Below are 11,802 nucleotides of genomic sequence, written 5' to 3' on the forward strand. Positions count from 1 at the left end.
TTCTTTCTTATCTGGGTTTGACCTTTAGTTCTATTGATGCTTTTTGATACCTGAAATTAAAATTTCTCAGTACAATCACAATCTAGAACTCATCCAGAGGCACATATGTCAGTTTTCTTTTGTCCATTGGCAATTGGCTAATGAAAGCCAGCATTTAATCAGAATATAACTTAAAACAGTTTTTACTACACAATAGTCACATCTGTGCCATAGTTTTCTTTGATTTGGTTCATTTTTTCCTACAGGATTCTTCATCCCACTCAACCAATAACAGACCGAAAGCAGTGCAGAAAACCTTACTTATTAAAGAGGCATTTCATTTAAGGACTTTTTCATTTCAATCAATTTACATCTGCTGTTTTCAGTTGTCCTTCACTGGGAAATACTGCCCATACAAAATAAGATCATTATGCCTCAAACCCCACGTGGGCAGAGCCAACCTCATCCAGCCTCTGACAAGCCCAGATTTCTCTGACATGACACACAGCTAAAAAGGGGGCAAGTGTAATATAGAGAAGATAGTTGCATTTACTGTCACTATGTTTGAAAATAAAATCTTGTCTAAACAGGGAGCTGGTCAGTTAAAAAAACACTAATGATTCCCAGAGTTATGTTACCAGGTTATATTTGACTGGAGCCCACACCGCATCTCAGGCCAAAAAATATTTTACCCCACAGAACTAAAAGTAGACTCAAGTAAGGTGTATAATTCACCTACTTAAGAGGGCCTTTCTTTTTTTTTCCTTCTGCACTTTTCTTCAGAAAAAGGATCTCATTTTGGCCACAAGCAGACACAAAACTACCTGCACTATCTGTTGCCTGCAAGGCAATTTTGGATATATATTTACATGTTTGGCCACGTGAAACCAAGCAAAGAATTACTGATTCAACCAAGCGTGCATAATTATCTGGATTTAGATGTTTTGTGTTTTCAGCATTGCCTTGTTTTGCTAAACAAAAAATAATGTTCTAATTGACCTTATGCTTTTTTTTTCCGTAGACACAGGAAAACCAACCATGAACACCAGCTGTTTGTTTAAGGAATCACCATATTAATAGTTTATGAGGGGCCCAGGGATGGAAAGTTAGACTGACATTTTCACACCTGCAGTTACCAGCACACAGAAGACAGTAGGCAGAAGAAATATACATTAAACACTCCAGTTATCATTTGTAGGCAACCAGCAACAGATACAGAGAAAAGTGGAGAAATGGAAAGAATAAGGCTGAGATTATGATGGAAACATCAGCAGAAAATTAGAAGTCCTTAAAAAAAAAAACCAAAAACACATTAGGACTGTTTGTTCCATGTACTGGACACTCCTTTGGAAAGCTAATGACCACAGTTTCTTAAATTATATTAAGACATTCATATCATTGACAAGTCTAGTCTTAAAAAAGCTGACACCATGAACACAAATAACTATCTGTGCTGAGGTGGAATTGGGAGAAGCAGCGTCAGATGGTGCTGGCCAGGAGCATCCACTGCGTCATTCATCCCTGCAAAGACCTCCCTCCATGCTAAGCTCCAGAACCACCTCCAGGTCTGCTTCGGGACCCAGGTGTCCTTGAGGCCTTCCCAGCTGTCCCTCGGGGGACAAAGGACGGAGGGACACATCCAAACCCTCCTGCTCAGTGGAAAACACAACGCATGGGGAGCCTGTGCGGGGAAGGTGCTGTGGGGGGTCACGATTATGCCGGTCAGAGCGGGCACCCTGCGCAGACCCCAGCGGGGGTCACGGTTACCTCAGCATGGGCCCGAGGGGGCACGGCTACCCGGGTGAGACGGGACATGAGGGGACAGCCCTGCTCGGGCCCGGGGGCGTCACGGTTACCCCCGGACAGACAGACACCATGGGACAGCCCTGCTCGGGCCCGGGGGCGTCACGGTTACCCCCGGACAGACAGACACAACGGGACAGCCCTGCTCGGGCCCGGGGGCGTCACGGTTGCCCCCAGATAGACGGGTCGCCCCTGTTCGTGCCCGGGGGTGTCACAGTTGCCCCCGGACAGACGGACATGACTGGACAGCTCTGCTCAGGCACGGGGGATCACGGTTGACCCCAGACAGACGGACACGACGGGACACCCTTGTTCAAGCCCGGGGGTATCAGTTACCCCCGGACACGACGGGACGCCCCTGCTCAGGCCCAGGGGTGTCACGGTTGCCCCCGGACAGACGGACACGACGGGACAGCCCTGTTCATGCCCGGGGGTGTCACGGCTGCCCCCGGACAGACGGACGTGACTGGACAGCCCTGTTCATGCCCGAGGGTGTCACGGCTGCCCCCGGACAGACGGACATGACTGGACAGCTCTGCTCGGGAGCGGGGGATCACGGCTGCCCCCGGACAGACGGACACGACGGGCCGCCTCTCCTCAGGCCCGGCACAGCCCGGGCCCGGCTCCGCAGCGCCCCCCGCGGCCGCCGCCGGCAGCGCCGCGCTCGCCGCTCCCCGGCCGGGCAGAGCTTTGAATAGGGAAGTTTTGCGGGGGGCTCCGCTCGCAGAGTCCGCGCCGTGTTTGCAAATATTGGGGCCGCTCCTGCGCCAGGTCCGCCGGCCGCGGGAGGGGGGACAGCCGCGCGCCCGCCCCGGGAGACGTCCTGCCCTGCTGTGCGATTAAACTTTGCATGAAACTTTGGGTCTTTTTTCCTCCCCGAGCTCCTCAAGGAATTAATATATATCTCTATCCGTGCAATTTTATTTTTTTTTTCTTTTTTTCATCTCTGGAGGAAGGGGGGGGGGGCTTGGAAACTGAGAGCAGAGGTTGACACCCCCCCGCACACACCCCGCAACCCCTGCACATAAAGGAGGCATCTGTATTTTTGGTAACCAGCACTGACTTTGTTGTTGCAACTTGAGACATGGATGTTCTCCCAATGTGCAGCATCTTCCAGGAACTCCAGATTGTGCACGACACGGGTTACTTCTCAGCCTTGCCGTCCCTGGAGGAATATTGGCAACAGGTAAACGAGGATGTCGATGTTGTTGTTGTTGTCGGGGATTTTTTTTTAAAGCCGTATTAAAGGATAAACGGATTTAAGAAAGAAAAAGAAAAAAAAAAAAGGCAAAAAAAAAAAAATCAAGCCCAAGTGTCAGCGAGGAGTTTGGGGAGAATTCAGCACGAATGTGTAGCGATGTTTTGGAGCAGGTGTTTCGGCTTTGAGCAGACGGCTGTCTGGGGGGAGCAGTCCCGAGGCGGACGGAGGAGCCGCGCATCCCGTCTCTCCTTGTTTACCGCCGGCGCTGCCGGGGGCTGTCAGCGCCCGCGGCCGCCGCGCTCCGCAGCCGCGCCGAGCCGCCGCTCGCTCCACACCGAGTCCTGGCAAAAGTTTTGCGCTTGTACCAGGTCCAGACTCCACAGCTGGGTCTTGTCATCCGAGCTCCCTGCCTTGGCCAAGGGCTGCTTTGCGCCCTGTGCTGAGGTTTATGTTTTTGGTGTGTTTTTTTTTCTCTTTTTTTTTTTTTCTGCTGGTGTTTTTTTTTTCGTTTTGTTTCATTGTTTTTTCCCCCCTACAAATGTATACTGTTATTGTTTTTGTTCCTGGCGAAGACGGGGAAAAAGCCCTCCAGGAGTGTTGGCGCACACTGTGCGGGTGCATGTGTGTGTACATGCACAGAGCGTGGCTGCTCCAGCGCAGGCAGCTTTGTCGAGCCCCTGAGTTGTCAGTCATATGACAGCGAGCCCCTTGTGCTAATTGCCGTGGCCGGGAAGGGAGAAGAACGGAGGCTTCTTCCCTTTAATGGACATATTTTTTCTTGCCCATTTTTCCCCTGTTTACTGTGATCCGAGCGGGATGGCAGGGTCTGACAGCCCGCGGGGCAGCGGGGCCGGCGCTCGCTCGCTGCCGGCCGGGGCTGCCCAGCCCGGTCACCGGATCCGATACCTGCTGGCTTTGCACAAGGACCAAGGAGCCTTTCCCAGAAGGTTGAAATGCAAAGTGTTACAACCTTCACATGCCTACTAATTGTATGCAATGACTTTTTTTTTTTCCCCCCTCTCTCCCTCCCCCCCGCTCCCCTTTCAGAGCGGCAGCTCCATAGTACGTGATTGAAATGGAGCTAAGTAGTTTCCTTCAGGCATTCGGGCTCTTGGCCAAGCGCCAGCCCTCGTTCCCAGTAGCCTTCAGAGGCATTTAAACTCGGAGAGCTTCACTCTGCTCCCCATTACTAATCTATCTAATGAGGAATTTAAATTAGCCGGGAATATGAAAGTTTAACAAGATCTTAATAAATGCTTTTTTTGCTTGTTTTCACGGAAAATCAAAGCACTATTGTGCTGTCCCTGTAAAAAGCCTTCTTGTTTTTAAAAGCATTGCAACCCAGTTCCCTAATTATAGACAAATACATAAATACCGTGTGCAACAGTGGGTTTGGTTTTGGGGGTTGTTTGTGGTTCTGATTTTTCTGTCCGATTTTTGCCTACACTCGGAGCCTGACCAGAGCATGTGACCCAGTTTACTGGAGCAGTGCTGGGGGAGAAAGGAGGCTGCTCCCATGGCGGCTCTGCTCATGGGCAGAGGGAAAGGGGCTGTGGGGGGAATGTGTGGCATTTGGGACCGGGTTTTGCTACCGGCCTTGGAAAAGATGATCTTGCTAAAATAAGTAGTGTTTGGTTTGGAAACTTGCTGTGTCCGTTTTCTGTGTAAAGCTGCCATATGGATCATTTCCTATAGTGGAAAGAATAATCCTGAAACATCAGCTTGTTGCCATAACAGTTCAGGTTCCTTTTTTTTTTTCATTTTCTTTTTTCCTTTTTTTCCTGTTCTCTGAAAGATGGCTAGAAAGTCAGCAGGGTGAAATGAAATTGAAACCCACAGTTTCACCAATTTAGGGTGGTTTTGTTTTTTGTTTTGTTTTCTGTCATGGAGTCAGGGGAATGTGGTTGGGGGGAAGTTGTCCATGTACTGTTACATGTACATTTGCAGAGTACTTTCTTGGCAGATGGTCATGGTTTTAAAAGGAAGTCTCCTTTGGCATTGCGTGAAAGAAAGAGATGACTCATACAGTTGCACTCTTGGCCAGTAGATAAAGTTCTTGTTCATTGTGGGACTCCCAGCAGGACCTCAGAGTAATTTCCCATTTCCCATCCTATAGAACAGGACATTTCTATTCTGGAAGTTTTTTCCTCCCCGCTCCTCTGTTGTTGAAGTTCTCCATGTTCCTCTGAACACGCATGGGAGCAGTTTGAGTTATGTGGTGTGCATGCCAGTGCGCTTGGAAATGACATTCTTTGAAAGTCGAGTGTGCTGTGCTCTCATGCACAGGAAATGGGAGGATGTCTGCTGCTCCATTGATGTCCCCAGAAGACAGGCCAGCAGCTCCGCAGCCATGCTGAAATGTGGCTTTGTTTTCTGACACAGGGTTTGGGTTTTAGCTGGGTGTCAGAGCACATTGTATTCAGTTGGATCTTTTCAGCCTCGTGTTTGTGTGAGAGAGATACGAAACAGCTTGAAATTTGTTAAGGTGCAAGAGTGAATTGTAGTTTTATGTTGTGGTTCTCTACGGTCCTTTTCAACATCAGCCTGCTGAAAACACAGATTTTATTATGAGAGTGATGATAATTTAACTGAGTCATTAGAATGTTATTTTGGAAACCAAAGCTGACTTGCACCTTCAGCTGTGTGTTTGAACTCTTGCCCAGGTCTCGAAAACTGATTTCTTTTCATCATAACAGTCACCTAGTTACGGCTTGAGGAGCCTTTAATTTGTTTTGAACGTAGAAACCTCAAATCGAACGTACTACATTCCTGCATGCCTTTTGAAGTGTAAAATAATTTGGTTTATTCTTAAGCAGGCCTGTAACTTTTCTCTATTTTTTCCTTCTGTTTCACCTAGACATGTTTGGAGCTGGAACGGTATCTTCAGAGTGAACCCTGTTATGTTTCTGCATCTGAAATCAAATTTGATAGCCAAGAGGATCTCTGGACCAAAATTATTCTGGCACGTGAGAAAAAGGAGGAATCTGAACTGAAGAACACATGTGTCCCAAAAGAGGACAATCTTGCTAGTCAGAACTTAGAGACCAACAGTTTGAATTCTGACGTGAGCAGCGAATCTTCAGACAGCTCTGAGGAGCTCTCACCCACAACAAAGTTTACCTCTGACCCTATAAGTGATGTTTTAGCCAGTTCAGGAAACTTGAGTTCATCTGTCACTTCCACTCCCCCTTCGTCTCCTGAGCTGAGCAAGGAGCCTTCTTCCCAGATATGGAATTGTACGCCGGGTGAATTGCATTCACCAGGGAAAATCCGTACCGGTACCACTGGAAAGACTGCAGAAAAAGGTACACCCTCCAACGGTGACACCTCGCCCGATGGCAGGAGGCGTGTTCACAGGTGTCATTTTAACGGTTGCAGGAAAGTTTACACCAAAAGTTCACATCTGAAAGCACATCAGCGCACTCATACAGGTTAGTAACCCTATGCTTATTAAGACCTGGCAACTGCTGTGGGGAATACCTCGTGGTGGTGGTGTCACAGCGTTACTCAATCACTGGGTGGTAGCCCAATTTTGGAGAGATGATGTAATAGTAGCAGAGGCTTACCAGCATGGACGACATCACTTCCTCGTTCTCTTCATGAGCCAGGGCACTTGCTGGTGCATTAGGCTGCTGTCACAGCAAATAGGAGCCACTCGTCTAAGCAGGCAGTAGCTGGGAAGCTGCAGCAGCACGTGGTCTTCAGGAGCAAAGGTCCAGCCAAAATAGGTGTCAGGCCTTTCTTGATGATTATTTTTAAAGCTAAACAGAGCTAGGACTTTGTTTTGCTAAAAAAAAAGAATGTATATCTAAAAATCAGTCAGATCACTAAATACTGTAAGAATTTGGTTTTATGCTTCAGTCCACATTGGGTCTATTTTATCAGACATACCAAAGCCTTGATTATATTAAGTATAGCTATATTTGTAACTCATTTAACACTTATGCATGCCATTGTTATCAGCAAAAAATCTTGGAAAGCCACAGTGTGTTGTTGTCCTTCTGACACATCTGCCCAGTTGGACGTAAATGTACTGAACTTAAATGGATCTACTGTATAATTTGATCCCAAATTACTGAGCAACAGCATTTTATTTTTCTGAAACCTGAACTAAAAATAACAATCCTGTGTGTTATTGGGAAAGAAAGTGAGGAAGATAGACACTTCAGGGCTTTTATAAATATTTTATGGTTGAAGTAACCTGCTGATGTGCTTGTTTGAGCATTATTATTTGACATCTCTTTATGGCAACAGTTAGATATGTAGAGCTGTGCCTTGGCTCAGTAGTCCTGGCTTAATGTGAGGAACTGGCGTGGTGTTCTTGATGTACCAATTCAAACACCTATATGGATGGCTGGCTTTTTCATTTTTTCCCCCTAAGATGTGGGAAAGGGAAGTTAGGGAGAAGATTCTATTTTGATTCGTGAGCTCAACATTTTGTGGCATTTGTGGAAAGTCTGAGCAAGCTTGGATGCTCCCATTGTCGTGCAAAGTCAGATAAAACAGGATTATTTCAAAAGAAAAAAAACAATTTCCCCTGAAACCGTGGTTGTTGAGCAGACATAAATAGCTGCCAGGCTCAGAAGTATTGCAGAACTGGTGTTCTGGTGCTGTCTGGTTGAGAACGTTCCTGTGAATGGAAGTGGTATTTCTTGAATGCTGAAATAGCAGTGTTCAAAGTGGTATGCAGGCTTTTCCAAGAATAAGTGGCTCAGCAGAAAGGAGGTTGCATGTTATGCAGATGAATGAGTGACAAAGGACTTTGATGCAATACAGTAGCCTAATTGCATTTTGGAGCCTAGCTGTGCTGTCTTTAATCACCTTTGTGAGGTGAATGGTACCTGTTTGGGAGTAAGCCTGCCATTAGGGATGAACAGGAATGGTAGAGGGCTGGATTCCTTTGTTTCCTGGGAGCCTGTTTAATCACTGTTTTTTTTTCTTATTATTTTTTGTGAGAATGAGATTATTTGATGTGCTGTTGCAGCAAGGTGAGTAGGAATCATGTGGATGAATTTTGTGAGCCTTCTTTGCTTGCGTATTCTGAAGCATTCAGATAGGTTAAATCAAATTGTCTGTCTTTGGAGGAGTGAAGGAGGTTTACATAGAAAATGATAGCACCTGTCTTTGAATGAAGTCATGACTAACATGTAATCTGCTTTCTTTGTAGGGGAAAAGCCTTACAGATGTTCATGGGAAGGGTGTGAGTGGCGTTTTGCAAGAAGTGATGAATTAACCAGACACTTCAGAAAGCACACTGGTGCCAAGCCTTTTAAATGTAGTCACTGTGACAGGTATGTGGTTGAAATGAACCCTTTTAAATAGTTATTTTTAATACTGGTTGAAAAGCTAGTCTGGGCTGCTTTTCACTTGTGTAGGAATTATTTGGGAACACAACCGTGTCTGGTTTTAAGGAACTACTGCATATTTAGGCTAGAAAAACCCTTCCATTTTACTCATCGTTGGGAGGTGGTTTGTAGCCGGATCTTGCCGGTGAATGTTGAGAAGTCTGCAGTGTTACCTCCCATCTGCAGAGCTCCTGGGTGCCCACAGACACCTTTAGTAGTCCCGTGTATCCCGGGAATGCCAAGTCCCTCCTCCACCAGCTGTGTTTTGGAGCAGCAGAGCAGGGGGAGGTGCCTCAGCCCCGCGTGCGCGTCGCGTGTCGCGTTCCGGCGGCGCGGGCTAACGCGCAGCCTCGCTCTTGCCTTGCAGGTGTTTTTCCAGGTCTGACCACCTGGCCCTTCACATGAAGAGACACCTCTGAGTGGGTCAAGAGGTGAATCCTGCGGGCTAAGAGGCGTCAAGGTTGAAGAGCCTTGAGCGGAGGGATGCGTGTTCCAGCCAAAGCATGCCATTTTGCACCCTACCCAGTTGCCTCCAGGACCTCACTTCCTTGAAGGTCTTTTGAGGGCTAATAAGTCATGTAAGAACGGCATAGCAACCGCGGTGCGTGATGTTTGGGGTTTCCTGGACTCATACACTGGTATCTAACCTTCTGAGTGGCTCCTAAGCCTTTGCCGTGAGCATGTGCACTGAGAATGTTAATGATTGGGCGACTGTATGCGATGAGGATCTCTTGATGACTGTATGCTGAGGCACATTTTTTTTCTTGTGGTTGTTTTATAACTGTAAGAGAAAAAAAATAGTCTGAATGTCTTGTATGTGAGGAATATCTCGTGAGATGGGACGACCACCAATCATTTCCAAGGGGTGGGGGGAGGGGTGTCTGCACCTTTTTAGAGGGAAAACCTGAGAGGGGGAAAGGGGGGAATAAAAAGAGTCAGGATGCCAGAATGGAAATGGGGAACCTCCCTGTTCCTGTGTGAGAGGAGCTTTAGGTGTCTGGTGCAGCTATTAAACGTGCAATGTGTCAAGTAGCTTGTTTTACTTGCTACAGAGCTCATTTGTAATCCATTGTATAAGCTGTGTATTTACAAATGTAACACAACTATAACTTTTCATTATAATACAAAGGTTATTGCATGGTTCTGGGGAACTATATGCTTTTCCATTCTTTAATCAGGACTGCAGTTTTGATTCCAGTTAAGAGCAGCTAAAATACAATTGGTCTAATGTTACATAATGTATGGAACATGAATAATTTTTTTGTTGGGTGGATAAAACCACTATTGGTTAGAAACTGATTTTTCTCATGCAGCTAATTTTTCTCTTATTTATGCCTTGAGGACTAACTTCTGGTTTTCTAGCTGTTAATGCACTGTTGACCTTAATAATGGTGCCTTATGCAAGTGACCTTCTCTTGCAGGGGGTCTTATACAGGGGTATGGGTGATGCATGCTTTATTAAGGCTCTCTTTTCACCTGGCATTGTACTGTATCAAATGTATAATATGAGGGGAAAAAAAGGTTACTTCCAGGGTCCTCCTTCACAAAGACAAATATAGAGAAAAGTCATTCATGTCAGTACAGTATTTGTTTAACTTAGACAATTTGACTGTGTTACAGTATAATGCATATGCCAATTGAATACCTGACCAGTTCTGCCACCTTGAGACTTTTTTTATATTGACCTTGCACAACAACTGTGTATATACACACCCCAACTGTACTTAATATGTCAAGTTTTCATACATATTAAAGATACAGAAGTATTAAAAGATGTATTTGCTTAAAAGGCACAAGTTTCACATCTATATATCTAGCTATCTGTTGGTCATACAGAAAGAAACTATATTACTTTTTTTTTAAAAGTGGGCAGAAAAATAATTGTGTATGTATATTTGTGTGTACAGTCTGTGTATGTGTGTATATATATAGATAATATATAAATATTTTTTTTAAAAGGAAATTAATTAGAACACATAGCTAGAAAATGCCACAGCCCATCAAAAATATTCCCTCTTCCCCCTTCCTCCCTGCAATACGGTCATTAAGGACACAAAGAAATGAAAGATACAGTTAATGAAAATCTAGCATTTTTAGAGGCTTTACCTTTAGCTTAATGGTATGCTAAAGGCTTTGTTGGCATTCAGTCCTTCTCAGACTGCTGACTGTGTTTTGTAGTTATTAGGTTGTCTGGAATAGCGTATCTGTGGCCATTTAAGAATGATATGAACCGAATTTTGGCATGCTAAAAGAATATTAGCTGTGTGCAGAAGAAGTGCACTCGGGTTTTGGCCTTCCAGCTTACTGGAGGGCCTGTGAGTGAGCTAGTCGTTGTGGTGGTTAAGCTCTAATTTTACATAGTTCAGCTAAAATAAAGACTGTTTTTTCCTAGAGTAGGAATAGTCTGTCCAAAACCAGTTTTGTTTTGTTTTCTTTTTTTTAAACCAGCTCACTACAGTTGATGCAATGAAACATGTGACCTGTTTCTTTTACTGTTAATTATCAGTCTTGCTTACTCTGCTAATATTTTGGTATATCTTCCTGGAAATGTATGTAGATAAGTGGTTTAAAAAAAGTATATGCAAGTGATCTGGTTCTATGGAACACACAGGCTTAAATCATTCTCATTTCATTTTTGGTTTAAATTGCCTGAAAATGCACTTTTTTTTTCTTCCCCCAAACAGAAAAAAATTTCCAGAAAATGAATTTCTATTTACAATTGGGTTTTGCTGTATTTTTAACTCCTTGTTTGCATTGTCCTTGGCTTAGCCGTAATTCTTATAAACAAGAAATTTAAAAAAAAAATTAAAAACAAACAAACCAACCCCAAACAAAAAAAACCTTGCACTGGCTTGTCTCAATTGTGAAATACCATCAGACTTGTGTGGATGGGGTGGGGCTGTGTGCCATATGTCAAATGCCTGTAATTTTCTTAATAAGCAAGTACATTTTGTTCAGGTGATAACTGAGCCTCAATCAAGCTGAAAAATAAAAAAAATAAAACATTTTTGCTTGAAATTTAAGAAGAAAAAGTTTCTATTAGTGAAATTTCTTTTTTTGTTTTTGAAGCACCCTGTTATCTAAAGAATCTCTTTGTAAGATTTTTGTAAAAATTTTGTTTTACAAGATTTTATTTGAAATTGTTTTTTGCAAGATTGTTATATTTCTGTATGAATGTATTTTTTATTGGAATAACATAAAAAGAAATTCTTATCAGCATCACGTGTCTGTTTCCGTCTTTCTTCTCTCCCAGCCCTACACACCAAACAATGTCAAGTACTATGTTGCTGCTTTGTCTTGAGTCACACCTGGCCATGGGTGCAAACACCTTTGGGTCAGGTCACTTTGTGGAAGACAGGCCCTGTTGGGAAAATAATTTTGGCAGTAGAAACTAGGAGTTCTTCCATATCTGAAAGGCTGCTCTTGACTCATCGTTTGCCTCAGCGGAATAAATAGTTAATGTGATTGTTACTG

General features: G+C 44.5%; 1 protein-coding gene across 1 annotated transcript; it reads left to right on the forward strand.

Annotated features, from left to right (window-relative positions):
* Positions 1-2,495: 2,495 nt before the first annotated feature.
* Positions 2,496-11,547, forward strand: KLF6 (Kruppel like factor 6). Its single transcript, XM_039707618.1, has 4 exons — positions 2,496-2,968; positions 5,841-6,414; positions 8,151-8,274; positions 8,696-11,547. Exons 1-4 carry the CDS (start codon positions 2,867-2,869, stop codon positions 8,745-8,747), a joined length of 852 nt encoding a protein of 283 aa, XP_039563552.1. The 5' UTR covers positions 2,496-2,866; the 3' UTR covers positions 8,748-11,547.
* The last annotated feature ends 255 nt before the right edge of the window (positions 11,548-11,802 follow it).

The sequence above is a fragment of the Passer montanus genome, unplaced genomic scaffold, assembly GCF_014805655.1.
Source record: "Passer montanus isolate IOZ18808 unplaced genomic scaffold, ASM1480565v1 scaffold10, whole genome shotgun sequence".
Classification (NCBI taxonomy): Eukaryota; Metazoa; Chordata; class Aves; order Passeriformes; family Passeridae; genus Passer; species Passer montanus.